At 37.0% G+C, this 16675-nt stretch overlaps 3 protein-coding genes across 4 annotated transcripts; 1 reads left to right on the plus strand and 2 right to left on the minus strand.

The window, feature by feature from the left end:
- The first annotated feature begins 4568 nt into the window (after positions 1-4568).
- On the plus strand, positions 4569-6651 carry EMB2752 (embryo defective 2752). Of its 2 annotated transcripts, none has more exons than XM_089606895.1 (3): positions 4569-4947; positions 5372-5604; positions 6281-6651. In XM_089606895.1, exons 2-3 carry the CDS (start codon positions 5395-5397, stop codon positions 6398-6400), a joined length of 330 nt encoding a protein of 109 aa, XP_089463021.1. In that variant the 5' UTR covers positions 4569-4947; positions 5372-5394; the 3' UTR covers positions 6401-6651. The 2 variants fall into 2 exon arrangements, with proteins under 2 accessions (XP_089463021.1, XP_089463020.1); XM_089606894.1 differs by having other exon boundaries at positions 4574-4947; positions 5385-5604.
- Positions 6652-6675: 24 nt separating this feature from the next.
- LOC149405159 (putrescine-binding periplasmic protein-like protein) lies at positions 6676-10659 on the minus strand. The gene is made up of 7 exons (XM_089606892.1): positions 10363-10659; positions 10099-10268; positions 9755-10003; positions 9284-9418; positions 8995-9177; positions 8297-8458; positions 6676-7287 (listed from the first exon to the last, which is right to left on the minus strand). Exons 1-7 carry the CDS (start codon positions 10559-10561, stop codon positions 6874-6876), a joined length of 1512 nt encoding a protein of 503 aa, XP_089463018.1. The 5' UTR covers positions 10562-10659; the 3' UTR covers positions 6676-6873.
- Positions 10660-12155: 1496 nt separating this feature from the next.
- LOC149405160 (SH3 domain-containing protein) lies at positions 12156-16503 on the minus strand. Its single transcript, XM_089606896.1, has 10 exons — positions 16278-16503; positions 15500-15619; positions 15332-15401; positions 15102-15250; positions 13983-14084; positions 13677-13877; positions 13530-13592; positions 13149-13301; positions 12996-13070; positions 12156-12604 (listed from the first exon to the last, which is right to left on the minus strand). Exons 1-10 carry the CDS (start codon positions 16335-16337, stop codon positions 12500-12502), a joined length of 1098 nt encoding a protein of 365 aa, XP_089463022.1. The 5' UTR covers positions 16338-16503; the 3' UTR covers positions 12156-12499.
- Positions 16504-16675: the final 172 nt, after the last annotated feature.

Here is a 16675-nt window from a genome sequence, read left to right on the forward strand (position 1 = left end):
TTAGTGATAGAAACTATCGTGGTTGCTCGAGTTCCCGAGGAAAGAAAAGAGAGACGTGCTGCGAGGGGAGACGAACGTTGCCAACCTTCCAAAGGCTCATCAACGTTCAAGCTTCAAGAAAGGTTAGTAACTTCCATAGCTCATATTAGTTTTTATTTACATGCATATGCTCTTGTCTAGGTTAGTAAAAACTAGTTTTACTTAAAAAGAAAATTTTTAAAATTCCGCCGCTTAACGAAGCGTTAAACTTTTTCTTAAACCCTAGATCGATTCCAACATCCTCTTGGCCATACGGTCAAAACTCTGCCAAAAACCCTAAACAAGATTGCCATACGGCCACTTCCAAGGTCGTACGGCTAAAGCCTTCAGGAAAAATGGTCGTACGGCCAAAACTCCCAAGATAAATGGTTGTATGTCTATTTCCCAAGCTGTTCTGTCACACTCTCAAGCCAAAATGGCCGTAAGGCAAACACATTGAATTTTAAAAACATAAAATGTATATTTGAGGCTTTAAACGATGAAATTTGGCTTATATCATGAGACCTCAATCAATTTGAGCTTCTTAAGTGGGCAATTTCTGCTAAAAAAAAGTTATTATGACATCATATTATGTGGCGTACGATACCTCCTCACCTTAAGACACACCGTACAACAACCTACCATATCCAAAATGACCGTACAATAACCCAAAGGTGTTGTACAATCACTCCCTTGACAAGGCCGTACGGCCAAAACAAAAAGTACCGATTTGAGGCCCTAAACAACAAAATGTGGTTTATATCTTGAGACCTCAATTACATTAAGTCTTGTTTATTAGGCCGTTTCTACTAAAAAAATGTTATTGTGACGTCATTTTATGTGTTGTACGACACCTCCTTATCTCAAGACACGCCGTACGGCAACCTAAAGGTGTCGTACGACACCTTACCACATCCAAAATGTCCGTACAACACCCCCACACCTCCACAACAACCATACAACACCCCCACACCTCCACAACAACCATACAACACCCTCATACATGGCCATGTAGCCCTACCTCTTCCTTACTTTCCTTTCACACGTACAAACCTTACCATCTCACCAATCCAATTCAAAACTTATCTTAATCCTTCAAGGAACCTTCCAAGCAATAATTTTCACACCCTTACACCTTGAAACTCCTATAAAAACCCTATGCCCCACCACAAGAAAGGGATCCCAATTTCTCCACACAATAGCTCCACACAAATTTCTCTTCACCATTCTCTCTCAACCCAAGTACAATCCCCTAAAAAGATCATTGAAAAGACATTTTAAAGAACCTTTCCTCTTCCATCTTTCTTCCCCCACACAAATTTCTTCATACATCACTCATTCTCACCCTTTGTCACCATTTCCCATATCATACAACCCATTTACATGTTCATGCAATCCATGAACAACCATTTTGTACTATTTTGACTACCTTTCACTACTATTTTCTACACATTTTTACATATGCTCCAGACATTCTCTACATATCTCTCTACACCACTCTCTCTCATCCCACAAAGATACATAAGAGAAGCATCTTCCTTATTTTATCTCTAGAATTGGAGGAAGATCACTCTCTAACCCACCTTTTCTACCCATTTCCATCTATTTACATAGGCTCAATGTCATATAAATGTTATATTATGATGACTAAGAGCTTGTGAAAACCCATTCCTATGTTCTTCATCTACTAAAAGATACATCCATTTTTCCTTTTGTCTAACATCTGTGACATAGAAAAGAAGGTGCCGACCATCCCTCAAAGAGTTACCACCGAAGAAGACGGGCTCGTTTCAAGGCCCCTTGAGAAACGCGGTTTTCACCGAGTAATCCATTCTTGGTGACCGCGCACACTCATTTGGCCTTGAACCCGATCCCGGAGACCTCCCCCGAAGACCATATGAAGAATCACCACCAAAGACGGTTCCATTCCAAGGCCCCTTGAGAAACACGATTTTCACCGAGTAATTCATTACTTGGTGACCATGCACACTCATTTGGCATAGGAACCGACTCCGATGTCCATCCTCGAAGACCCTTGGAAGACTCACCACCGAAGAAGACGATCCCATTCCGAAGCCCCTGGAGAAACAAGTCCACGATATAATAATCTATTACTTGATCGTCTTGAACACTCGTTTGGCCTAGGAATCAAACATATCCCCGCGGTCAACTGTTCCGGAGGAATCCTAGGAAAGTTTACCATCCATCCACCTCACAACACACGTACCCGAACCTCTCTGTGGTGCGGGTGTCGCAAATGAGATGCAAAAGATGCATCAACATAAACTATTTTCTCTTTTTCCTTTATTTTAATAAATCCCATTGATATTGCACTAAAATCTCGGGGTTGCCTCTTGATACTATTAGAATTATATTTGTCGTGTCCATTAATATAGCAAATACGAGAGTATTGATCCTTCAAATTCCTATCGTGACGATAATTATATATTACTGTCATACCCTCTTGATAATAATATAAATACCACTAAGTCGCTAGAAAAACATTCTTCCTCTTATCATATTATTACGAAAGTTCATGTAATCGAACATTTCAATCATACTCATTCCGGAGAGCTAGATTCTGTATTTTTTTTAAGATATCTTTCTCTGCTAATCATACCCAAGACTTCCAAAATATAAGTATTTAAGCATATGTGTACAAATGAATTCTAAAATATCTTCCATGAGCACTTCGTGATTTTGATCGATCAACACTGTGACCATTATAGTGACTTTGTTGCGCGTGTGTAGTGATTCCTTAAAAGATATATCAAATTAGAGTATATGCATGTTGTGTATAGACTATCTGTATAGAATGTTGCAATTGAGTGAACTTACACTCGTGTTTTACATATGTGATTTCATACTCTTACATAAACAACAAAACTAGTTATTGCAAAATTTTATGGTAAATGTCCCCGTATAGGTTGAGCCGCCTCTGTATGTATTGTAAATAATCACGGGTGTCATAATTGAAAGAGGCCAAAAATCTCCGTCTGCCAAAAAGTGTACTATCAGAACATAAGTTCCGGTGGGCTTTGGAACCGACTTCCAATTTTATAAAGGGAAATGGCCATAAGTACTACCACTTTTCATAATTTGGACCAAAATATGGAAGTCTATGTTTTGGACAAGAATAGTAGTTGGTCAGTTGAGGAAGTACAATTTTACCCTTTTGTAAACATACTCACACCACACACACACGTGAAAACTAATAAATTAATAATAATAAAAAAAAAACAAATTCTCCCCACTCTCTCTCTATATTCCGGCTCTCTCCCTCCTAACTTTCTGGCGAAATCGACGCTATAACCACCGCGCGAGTTTTTGCAAGTCCGGCCAAAATCCGCTTCGTCGCGAGCCATCCTCTGCCTCCGACACACGACTCCGAGCTCAGCCCAGTCCGACCGGAAAAAGGAGAATCGCGAGTTCCGAGCCTCTCTTTTCTTCGCCGCGTGACTCGGCCGAGACAAAGGAGACGCAAGCTCCACCGACTCCAGACCAACGAAAAGCCATTAGAGAAGCTTTTGACGAAGCTCCGACGAGCCTGAGAACATCTGCCGAACCAGAGGAGATCACCGAACCGAGAGATCGACCGAGAAAGGATTGGAGGAACTCTGAAATGGTTTTTTTTAATTGTCGGAGTTGACATACAAGTCTACAATTTCATTTATTGTAGACTTTGTAATAAATGAAATTGTAGACTTGTATGTCTACACTGACATTATTTTGTAGACAATTATGTCTATGATTACTATATTTGTAGACATACAAGTCTACAATTTCATTTATTATAGACATAGAAATGAAATTGTTGTCTACAATAAATGAAATAGTAGACTTGTATGTCTACAATTTCAGGCGTTGCAAACTTGTATGTCAGCTCCGGCAATTAAAAAAAAATTATTTTTTACCCAAACACACGAACGAACCCATAAATATGAAATCCAGAAATACGAATGAAACCCATAAACATGAAACCCAGAAATAGACACGAACGAAACACGAAACCTGTACATCAACAACTAAACTCATACAAAAAAAAAACACGAACGAAACCCACCCAAAAATTCCCAGATTTCGTTCGCCAACATGAAGAGATAAAGTTTACCTCTTTGGCGACGACGACTGCAGACAAACCACTGGCGGCGACCAACAGAAAAAGACAAGCTTTTTTTTTACCTCAAATGAACGAGAAAAGAAAAAAGAAGAGAAAGAGAGAGCTCTGAAACAATGAACGAGGAGAGAGAGAGAGAGAGAGAGAGAGCTGAGAACAAGTTTGATGGAAATGAACAAAATAAAAACCAAAGGACATTTAAGACTTTTCTCACATGATCGGGTAGTATTTTTATCCAAAAACAATGACCATAACATTTTGGTCAAAAGTATCAAAAAGACTACTATATAATGCCATTTCCCTTTTATAAAAAAACCAAAAACAACAGTACAAACTAGGAAGTGCATGCTTCTGAGGTCATTAATATTTTTTTTCAAAACCGGTTGTTTTTGTTCTAGGAGGAAAAAAATTTCAATCATTATTAGATTGGAACATTCATTACGACCATGACATAAAATGGCATTTGGTCGGAACCAGAAATATAGTTCCAGCCAAACGCTCATCAATTAGTCGTAAATTGTATTTATGAGAATCCCCATAGTTGATGGATTTATAAGGTTGTAACAACCAAAAAATAAAAATAGATTTTTAAAGATTTTATAAGGAAATTTATGTAATTTGCAACCAAAAAAAATAAAATATAAATAATTACAATTAATTTAGAAGGGAGTATCGCTAATTTACTCAAAACCTCCTTAGTTTTGGCATTGACCGAACTCACCGCCGGGAAACCCCTCTCCGAGAGACGATTTTTTTATTTTAGGCTCGGCAAGGAAGTACTGCGAAGCTCTGAGTCACCGTTCTTCGCAAAGGTGCCTCTCTTTTTTTTCCTCTCCGCTCTGTTTGGTGTGTTGCGAAAATTCGCCGGCACTGAATCTGTCGTTTCTCTTGCTGCCGTAATCAAGACACTTGGCTCAGCAACTTGTGTTTGTTATTATAAGCAATTCTTCCTCATTAATAATACGAATCATGTGCTCGAGATATGTCCGACGACGAATGTGTGGCACTAACGCACGCCAGGTGTTTGAGAAAATTCCTCAGACGACTGAATGTGAATTATGAAACTTAAAACTAAACAATGTGGTAAACTATCTTTGCGATTTGAAACAGAACAAAAGAAAGTTTCTTTGCTCTATACTTTGTAATGGGTACTAATAAGTGATATCGTCGAACATCATATGGTTATAATTAATTAATTTTTTTTTTCTTTTTCAAACTGCTGATTTGAGTTTGTAGTATTATTTTACAGGTGTGGAAAAATGATACCCAGATCCAGATCAGCGATTCTGACCTCAAAGATGTGGAAGATATACGCGGACTACTTGCGTAGCAAGCACGAGAGATTTCTGGTATGGAACTTGATTGAGCCTTACGTAAGGCCTAAGTCATTCACTCCCATCGTCACCGTCTACGTCGCTGCTTTCTATACTGGAGTTATCGGGGCTGCCATTTCCGAGCAGCTCTACAAGGTATACATATGTACTTTCGTTAGTGGCAATTTCGTGACAATTTTGTTGACCTAAGGCCTAAGTCATTCACTCCCATCGTCACGAGAGTTTTTGTTGTTTGATTGATGTTCGTGACAATTTCGTTAGTGGCTAAATAACGTATCGTCAATTTTTTATCTGGGTTAGTTTGCAAAGTAGAAAACACATCCATGTGCTTCAAAAATATTTCCTTTTTTATCACGCAGTATGATTTTTAAGATAGATGATTTGGAACTATTGGGTAATTTTTAGCTTGATGTAGTGTTGTATCTTTGCTTGACTACGGATGATTGATAGCCGTCGTGTATTTGTCTTGATTTTACGGAAGGAAGAACAATCTTTGTCCAAGTCTCGATATGTAAAACCATTCTTGAACTCGTGTATGTGATTTTGCGAAATATCTTGATGTATTTTTTTCGAATCATTTCAGTCAGCCTATCGTATTTCGTTTGTTTGATGCCCTGTGACGGTTTAGTTCTTGAAAATTCGTGTGTTTTAGATCCCCCCTAAATACCTTTGCTTGGATTATTATTTCTGTTATTTCATCTCGTCAACTGAAACTTGTTGCGCACGTACCGATATAAACAGCCGTTACTATACTCTGCTCTATGCTCTGTGAAATATCATTTTGATGCATTTGAGAGAAAAAAAAATGCAGGAGAAATACTGGGAAGAACACCCAGGGCATGTTGTTCCTCTAAAGAAGCCGACATACTATCACGGGCCATGGAAGGTCGCAATGGGTGAAGTTCCTGCGCATCTAAGAAGGACCGAGTAAAATATCGTCTCTAGTTCTTCGGGTAGTGACTAGAATTCATATCAGATAATAATCCAGTTCAGCGTGGCATTTCGCCTTATAATGAAACAAACTTGTAAGAGAATATGAACTTTGCATATTCAATAAGTCAAGTCTGAGATGTTATAGATATCCTTTTTTTTTCAGGTACTTTGATTTCATCTCAGAGATGTTATTAATTAAATCAATGTTTTGTTACTGAGAGATTATGAGAAGTTATATATACAGAGTTTAAAAGTATTTGTAAACAGACCATCATTGACCATTATACACGTTAACAAAGTTTTATTCTAATCTTGGGCACAAGATTAACCAACTCTTTAGAATATCTGCTAAAATAAAAAATAAAAAATAAAAAAAAACATTATCAGCTGTTTAATTCTGTGATACATGAGCACGTCTATATAGCACAAAAAATAAATAACCTAAGGTTACAGATATTATTACAGTCACTGTTATGCTGTCTTAAAATTCAGCTTCAGCCAAAGTGTTTGAATCGAAGACGAGATCTTCCGAACCAGACCTCGGTCGGTTTTCTCGACGCTGGAGATCAGCCATTGGTACTCCGACAGAGTTGAGTCCGACAACGGCTCCAAAAACTCGCACTTGGCCAGAATGTCCGGCGGAGGAACCCCCGCGACGAGATTCGTGTCGAGCTTCGGCTTTCCTTTGGAGAGGAGCTCCTTCGTGGCTTCGAGAGGAACGTTTTCGAGGGCCGAAGGAGAAGCCCCTGGAACGACTTCTTGCTTGAAGGGGATCGCTCTCGCGGCTTGCAAGCAGAATTCTACCCACTGATGGAGGAGCGGAGACGGGCCACGGACCCGTCCCCCGATTCGATTCGTTTCGAGCCCGGTGGAAGCAGGGATAGCCTAGAGTAAAAAAAAATGGACTATTAAGGATTTAGGATTAGAGAAAGAGTAAATTGTTGATTTGCCCCTAAAGGTGCTCTCAAAGAGGATAATTTAATTTAGAAAAAATGGTATGAAATAGCCAATTCAAACTATGACTTTTGCAAAATAGCCATAGTTTCATTAGGTATAGCAAAATAGCTAATTGAAAGTACTACGACTTTTAATCCTGCCTCGATTAATTTTAATCCAGCCGTCATAAACCTTACATTCTGTCTTTATAGTTCGTTGGGATTAAATTTAATTCAACCTAGATTAATCTTACTTTGGCTAGTTTGCTTATAGTTGACAAACTATGGCTATTTTGCAAAAGTTTAAGTTCTATTTGGCTATATAGCCGCTTGACCCTTTAATTTATTTTTAAAAAAGCTCGGTAAAAAATCACACTTTTTAGGCAATTCGGGTATTAAAAAAAAACGGTTGATTTGGGTTGAGGTTAAATGAAGTTAACCTTTTCCTCACCCATAAATCATGATATCATTGAGTCACTTTGTACTGTGGTTTTAAAAATTTCTTAACACGTCGGGAATCTTAAAATGACTTGATTGCCCAAAAAAATTAGAATACTTCAGCCGACAGCATTTCAAACCGGACTATGAAATATAAGCTGAAACCCGTAAACCGACACGATTGTCAGTTACGACATTAACAGAAGAACTAAAACTCGAAAGATGTATGACTTATAAGGACTATTTCGAAGGCTCTGTTAAGAGTCAAAGCCAAAGTGACACAGCTACCATCATTGAGGAGGCGAACAAACAACTTATGCTAATAGAAAAAATCACAAGTTTCCGATTTTTTAGTCTTGTTATTTGTTAAGTAAGCAACACCTCGACACAGCTACCGTGATTCGGGGGGCCAAAAAAGTCAATGTTTTAGTCTTGATATAGTATTTGTTAGACCTATGACGAAGTAAGAAGAAAAATCACTGACGAACGTAATGGGTGTGTAAAAGGGAAAGATTGTTTACCCATAGATCGGCCCATAGGCTTGCTCCGGATTTGGGAACAATGACTGCCACATTAGACATGCGTTTGGCGATGGGAATAACGTCGCTGCTCCATCCCACAGCCACCCAAACATCTCCCATTCCAAACGCTTTCAGATAGTTCGCGCTGTCGAATAAGCGAACCTGCAACAATCTCTCTTGCCATTTTATTTACCGGTTGAATCGTTACAATTTTTTATTTTATTTTTGGCTTATTAGTGCAAATAGTCCCTGAACTATTATGTTGGTGGCGGTTTGAACTCTAAACTAGTATTTGGAGCAAAATGGTTAGTAAAGTAAACAATTGATTTTTGTAGCATTTTAGTCGTCTAAAAATTTTATCTTTTTTTTTTTTTTGTTGATTTCCAACATGTACCACTTAAAAGTTAAAACATATTTTTGACCTTTAAAACAATAAGTAAAAGTTAAATTTTGATATTTTAGGGTAATAGTTTGTTTTTATGATAGTTTTTAAAAATTATAAACAATTTATTTAAATTTTTTAATATGATTCAAGTTGTTTAGGTGTTGAATTACATTGGACTAAAATGCTACAAAGTCAATGGCTTCTCAAGCCACTACTTTGCTCCAACAATTAATTTAGGGACCAAAATGCCACTCGCATAATAGTTCAGGGACTACATGCGCCAATTTTTGTTTTCATGGTTGATAGTGTTAACCTGATTCGCAAGTGACACGAGATTTTTCGAAACAGCGGTTTTCCCACCGGCCACTTGTGCGTCGATGTTGTTCGTGTTGTACGATGCTCCCATATACTTCAAAACTGCACCAACAACCTCTCGAGGAGAATCGACCATTGATATCCGACCCGCAAGTTCAGGCCGCCATAGATCTTTCCAGTCCTGCAAAAAAAAAGGTCGTCTATCAACTCAGAGAAATGGAATTACAAAGACAAGTTCACGCCGTTTGCAAATCTTATATATATTATCTTCTCTTTGCCAGTTGTACCTCAATAGGAGCCAGGTTTTGCTTTCGAAATTTAGTTTTCTTGTATGCTATAACCATGCAACCCCACCGATACGGAGCTGCCCATACTTTACCCTCTCGATCGATATCTCCTTCGCCGTTCCTGCGCAGATACACCTGATACTCTTTTATCAAAAGCTTAGATGTTTCTACATTGGCGAAAGAAAAAACAAATACGAAAAGAAAATAGAAAATTTCATGTCAATTCACCCATTTTTATTTAGCAAAAGTTGTTTATTTGTTAGGGAGTTCATTTCATTGACTGACAATTTGACAAAAAAAAAGTGTCCGATTATCTAAACGAAAGAATTGATCCCAAACTGTAAAATTGAAGGGATTCCGGGTTCATAAGGGTGAAAAGCAGACACAATTCAAGAACTCAATGCAAAGTTGACAGTTAGCCAATCAAGCAAAACAATCAAAGGAAAAATGTGACAATAATCGTGTTCTTACTTTCCATTTCGAACTCAATCCCTTAAACCAATCTTGATCTTCAACCCCGTCGATCGGCTCAATCACGGCCTTCTTGATAGCGTGACTCAGCCACGAATCCCCAACACTGATCAGATCAGCCGCGACGATCGACGAAGGCTTGAATTTCCTTTGAACCAAGGCCGTCGATAGCTCGGAAAACATATCGTCCAGACTACCAGAAAGGTTCAGCTGAAACTTCAAACGCTTTCCTTGCGATTGCATAAACTCCTGGGAAGATTCGAGAATGAACAACAATCTTAATAATAAACAGAAACCAATTCGAGTCATTGATTCTTCGTGACCTAGCGAGCTTATTAACTGACCTTAATCCACGAAGGAGGTACAGAACCACGCAAAGCAACGACTCTCAGCGGAACAGTCAAAGCGTAGGTTTTGGATTTCCAAGCTTCGAACGCTTTATCATCATCATCATCATCGATCTTTCTCTCTTCTTGTGTTTCAGTGCCTTCGGATTTAATCTCGTCTTGTTCAACTGGTTACGAAACCATACATACGCTATCACCAATCGACTCCGAGAGCATATAGTTACACACATATATATGTATATACACTGATTCTAGTAATACCTTGAGAGGAGAGGAGTTGTTGCAGGAGTGGAGGAGCGGCAATGGCGGCGGAGCAGGGCCGAGTGGAGAGAGAGAAGGCGAGGCCACCGAGGAAGACGGCGGCGGAAGTGGAGAGACGGAGGCGCGTGAGAGGACGCGCCGGCGGCGGAGGGAGTGAGGCGTGGTGCGTGGCCCACAAGGAGGCACTTTTAGCCGCCATTGGTGGATGAGAAGTGAGGTTTGATTTCAACGGATTTCGTCGCTCACTCTCACTCTTGTTTTAGTTTTTATTTTTATTTTTTTTATAAATCAATTCGCAGTTAAAAATGAAACAGTCACCACAGCGACCACACTAGTGTAAGGATTTTTTTTTTTTTATTTAATTTTTTTATAGTACATAATTGATAACATTAGATATTTTTAAGCACAAAATTAAGCCATTTGATTCAAGACATATACATATATATATATATATATATATATATATATATATATATATATTACAGGATTTGAGGTGTAAGCAATCAGGGTACTGTAAGCATACTGATGAAAGGGGGAAAAAATATACGTGGCGCGCAGCTAGGATTCAAGTCAGAGGTAAATTTTAAAAAACAATATTCAAAGGGTCAAATTAAAAAAATTATATAAAATTGAGTAAAAAATATAAAAATTGAAAAAATCTAGGATAAAAACTGCAATTTACAAAAGTTGAGAGAGCCCTTGTTCTCTAGTGGCTCCCGTCCGCCTTTGGTTATATATTAATTTTGGTTGAATTGTAGAACATCAAACTAAACACACTTATAATTTCTTTTCTTGTATCCCATCATCAAGAATTCTTCAGACTCTGGAAAACTGCAATCAGAAGACCATCCAACTATTTGTGTTTGCAATCAATGGATTCGGTCTCTTGAATTGAATTAAGATTAATTTAGGGATTGAAAATCCTAACACTATATGTTCTTTTATGTCAACTTTTGTGCTTCTTAAGTTTTTTTAAAGACGGAAATGTCCATCGCGAAAATAATTAAAATACACTTATTAAAATAGTAGATAAAATGGAATATATTTTGGTTGAAGACAATACATTGTTTGATGTTTTTATAGAGTTTTGGGTTTGAGATGATATATGTTTTTATAGAGTTTTGGGTTTGAGATGATATATGTTTTATGGAATTCTGCGTATATGCCCACGACCTAGCAATTCAATACATTTCCCATTTTCATAGAAAGAAACCGCTTAGATTATCGAAATGACTGAATCCATATCGAAAAAAGGTCTATCAAGCGAAAGTCCCAATCACAATTAACAGAAATTTTTTGAAAGGTCGTAGAAAACATTTATGGCACAATGACACCACAAAAAATGAAGCATTGAAAGAAAATCCAGCTTAAAAGAGTCATTAGAGCAGTTCAGTTTTTTCGAAGGTAAGATAAAAATATCGTATATTAGATTCAGTCCGAGAGAATCAAATCTATTAACGCGTCCTCATAACCTCTACTGAACCGTTCTTTATTCATTTTAGCTTTAACAATAGAACCAACGTAACTTCTATGCCGGGAATGAAGTCCTCAAGTTGAGCCAACTTGCCGTCTTTCTCGAGCCAAGTCCTCACGAAAGTTGAATCAACTCGTGTGAGGATGTTCTTTTCAAGCTCTTTCTTAGCTTCATACAAGTTACTAAAATTGAATTGAATGAAGTCCCTTGCCATTTCATACAAGTTAAAGATCACCCATTATCTATTAAAAAGGTTTGAGATAGTTTTATTTTAAAAAAAATAAAAATAGAAATAAAAAAAAATTGAAGAATTGCAGTATCATCCCTCAACCTTACACAATTTGTGCATTAAAATTGAAAGAAGCAGTCTTTAATGCCAAAAAGGCTACAGAAATTCCAGGAATATTTTACACGAACTTCGTTAACAGATAGGCTGCTAAAATAAAATGCGTAGTACCTTAACCAATTATACACAATAATATAACTCACATTATAAAATTTATATATACGAACTTTACACACATTTTATTCAATACAAAAATGAACACAAGATATTAATGACGAGAATATACATTTTTTTAATAAGGAACACGACCTTCTTCTTTTTTTTTCTTTTTCTTTTTTTTTTCCTTTTTTTTTTTTCTTTTTCTCTTTTGATGTAATTCATGGGTTTCGGGGGCTTTCTTTTACCGTTGGTTGTACATAAGCCGACGGAAACCACCCAACCTTGCCGTCCGATTCTCCTTCGGACCATCCGTTTGGTGCCACCTGGCATTGTCACATCAATCACAGCACAATCGATTTAGGCTAAGCATTCGATTGGGAATTGAAACCTCTTACGCAACTGAATAATTCGTGAATTCTTTTTGCCGAAGTTTCAATTCTCATTTTTTTAAACGTTAAATACAATTAAAAGTTCATTAGTCTACTAATCATCGATCAACAGACCGCTAATGTGAGATAAGAGGTGGGACCCACACATGCCTCACATCGACGGACCGATGATGAATATCATTTCTGATAAAATTATAGACACAGAGTGCATGGAATTCTCAACTCTATTCCTACGTTATCAAAAGTCAAAAGGATTGATCAACCATTCGATTTATGTTTGAACATCGAATAAACATTGGCTCGAAATAACATGGTAAACACGAACCTGTCGAACGACAACGAGGTCATCGAGCGAAAGACTCAGCTCTCCGTCCGCTTGGGCATCGAATTGGTGTATAACCTTTTTTCACCGAGGATTCATTAGCTTTTTTCTTAATTCTATGAAATATATAAGAACTAAAGAGTCTAGTAAAAGTACTTTTGCAACGAAGAAAGCATCGTCTTGATCCTCGTGATCCTCATTAGCGTTGCACAAATTATTGTTTTGCTGTTCGAGCCATGCAGAGATGTCTTTCTGGATTTTCGTCGAAGGCGACGAGGAATAATCTTCTGGTTGTTTCTCCGTGGTCATCTAACATACAAACAAAAGATCTCAATTAAGACGATGTAATAAATAAATAAATAAATAAAAAAGTGCTAATTCTTGCAATATTACAAAGAGCTACCCAGAAAGATCATATCTGCTACAGAACATAAACAAAATTTGGACTCGCATTTGTGTTTAAGAAGGGAAAAAAAAAAATCAAAATTGTCAAAAAGAAATTTTTTTAATATTTTTTTCCTTGGATTAAGGGCATACCTCTGTGTGTAGATTTTCAAGGATTGTAAGAGCATGTTGGTGGTACGATCTTTCGGCATCAACCTGAATTATGAGTCAAGTCTTATTATATTTAAATAATCACGTCTCGAGACGAAGAATTGCGATAAAATAAATATAAAAATTTACCATAGTTAGAAGGGACTGAAACGTCATTTTTTGCTGCTGCTCCTCCACAGACAACATAGCTCCGCTCGCTTCCCGGCCGACAGCAACGATAGAGGATTTGAGCTCAGTCAGTCTCGCCTCAGCGTTTTCAAGCTTGATCGAACTCTCCTCCGAAGCAGAAGAACCCATAGTCTTCGACCGGCGCCTCAGTACTTTGCCAACCTACCCGTAAAATTAAAATCTGAGTTTTTTTTTTTTTTTTTTTTTTTTTTTTTTTTACGTCGCATATATGATTTTGATTATTTTATAAATATATAGACTCGGTACCTGAGCTTCCAAGTCCTGACGGAGCCTTTCGTATCGACGAGTCAAGTGATGAGCGTCCTCCAACGGAGCTCCGTTTATTTGTGCACGCAGCGGATCACAAACCTACACATTTCAAAGCCTGCGACACAGATTACAAACACGAAAAAAAAGAGGCGGAGAACGTACTAGACGTCATCGATAGCATGTATCGCCTTGAAAAAAGAAAGAAAAAGAATTTATGTCCGTCGAACTAGGATCCTCTTTGTCACATTTTAGTGTATCCTTCTATGCTCTTCTGATACGGCTCGGGATTCGATCTCGAATAGGGAGCTTTGCCAATCTTTCACCGAGCTTAGTCTCCCCTTTTTTGAGAGAGACTAAACTTTTGGTGATTGATTATTGTCTGCATTTTTCATTAACTTAGGGTCTCTTAAATAGACCAAGGTTGGGTCGACCAAAATCATAACCCTAGTTACATAAGTAAACTCTAACTAATTAATCTAAATTTGGAATAGAAAAGAAGCATAATTTAAAAACCTAATTGCGTAAAACACTAATTCATAATTAAAAAACCCTAATTTCCCTAATTAATAACTTCATATACTAAATATGTATCAGCTCCATCTCAGATTAAATTATTAATGAAAAAAAACCCTTTAATTGGAGAGAAAGGCGAATTACTTATAAAGCCCGCAAAAAAGCAGCCGAAAATTATACTAGACATCATCGGTAGTGTGTATCGCCTTAGATTAATAGACATCAAATTTGGGCGTCCCCTTCCATGTTTCTCCAATTAAATTACGAATTATCATCGTAAACTTTACTTTTAATTTTTATTTATTCAGTGATGAGAAGTGTCGTAATTTAATTATATCGGAGAGACGGAGAAAAATATGCCAAAAAAAGGAACAGAGGATCCAGATTCGTTTCATCATATGCAAACAAAAACGTAGAACTAGACTTTTAAGACGTTCTCCGGTTAATCGGTTTGGTTATTTAGGAATATAGAATACGATACACGGGGTTGAAAATCGAAATGTTATTTTGAAAAAGAAAAACATTTATCTCAAATTTTTGGTTTTCTTGATTCATAAATAAACAATAGTCGTTGCTTATATCAAGAGTTGATCAAGAAATTACCTGATCACTAAGTGTCTTAAGCAAAATTTCTTTCTCCTTCTCTATTGAAATGAACGAGGTACCAAAATAAGAAGAAGCGCCAGCGAGGACAGGATGAATGGTCCGATTCGCTTCGCCATATTTGATACAGTCCTGAGCTAGCTTTCTCACTGTATAATTTCAAGATTTTAAAAAATAATAATAGAGAAGACATAGATATACACACAAACAAAGAAGACGAAATTCTATACCGAAATCTCTTTGCTTTGAGCTCACGGTGATAAACCCTTCAACACCTCGGACGATACTCCGCTGGAAATGCTGGTCATAACAATCTCTTATTTTTTTTTTTAGTTGGACAGATTAATTTAAGAGCACAAAATTAGCTGTTCCTGATTGGTAATTCCCAAAATCAATACCTTAGCTGTCCTTGTGGAATTGTATAGATCTTGAATTTGTTGGTCGTACAAGAGCTCGGCTTCGCCGCCGTTGATCAAAACGGTGCCAGTATTTAAAGCCCCCAATCGTCTTAATACAGCCTGTAAAATCAAAGAATGTTTAAGCCTTGTGACACCCTTAATTCAGAATTTGGGACTAGGACTGACCCAGCAAGTTCTTCATCAGTTTTATTTCAATTTCTTTTTATTAAAAGAAAAAAAAAAGTTAAACAGGACAGTAAAAAGTCCCCAATCGTCTCAACACAGCCTGTGAAATCAAATGAAATCAGATCAAAGAATGTTTAAGCCATATAAAAGCAAAAAAATTCAGAATTTAAGAATAGGACTAACCCAACCAGTCTTTATTAATTTTATTTCAATCTCTTATGTAATTAAAAAAAAAAAAAAAAAAAACAAAAAAAAAACAAAAAAAACAAAAAAGAACAATCATTTTATCACACATAATTGCTTTACTCTGTCACACAGTAATAAATTGATCCTTGACACTGGGAATTTTCTCTTTTGATTCTCCCATAACTGCGTTTCATTGATTCTCATGCGAATTATAGAAAAATAATTATTATAATTTCTCTCCATCATCAACAAAATTAGTTACTAAAAAAAACATTAACCCAAAAAAGAACAAAGTCTAAGCTAGCTTTGCAGAGAGTAAAAGCAACTTGAAAGTGAAGCAAAATTGGGAAATAAAATAAAACAAAAGAAAAATGAAGGAAGATATGAAGATTAAATAAATAAAAACCTGTTGTTGCTTAGCGACTTGCTCTCTAAGCTTGCTAGCTTGCTTCCTAACAGCTTCCATGGCCGAACAAGACTTCAATCTTCAGGAGAGCTAAGCTTTTAGGGTTTCAGAGAGAGAGAGTGAGATAATGATGGAAAAAGCTACTTTGCCTTTTTGGGTTTTGCCTGGTTGTTTCTACAAGCTTTCTGAGTGTGTTCTTTTAATCAAGAAGAAAGAGAATAATAATTGACTAGTAAAATATAGACCGATGCTGAGAATATTTTATATATAATATTTTTTATTGTTGGAATGTGGTTAATAAATTTTATTTATTATCATGTGGATGGCTGATTTGTGGCAACAAGTTGAGTGGGTCCCACTCATCGGAATTGAATAATTCCAAGTGATACGGACTCCTC

The sequence above is a fragment of the Urtica dioica genome, chromosome 2 (assembly GCF_054948205.1).
Source record: "Urtica dioica subsp. dioica isolate 48M chromosome 2, U.dioica_male_clone48M_v1_H2, whole genome shotgun sequence".
Classification (NCBI taxonomy): Eukaryota; Viridiplantae; Streptophyta; class Magnoliopsida; order Rosales; family Urticaceae; genus Urtica; species Urtica dioica.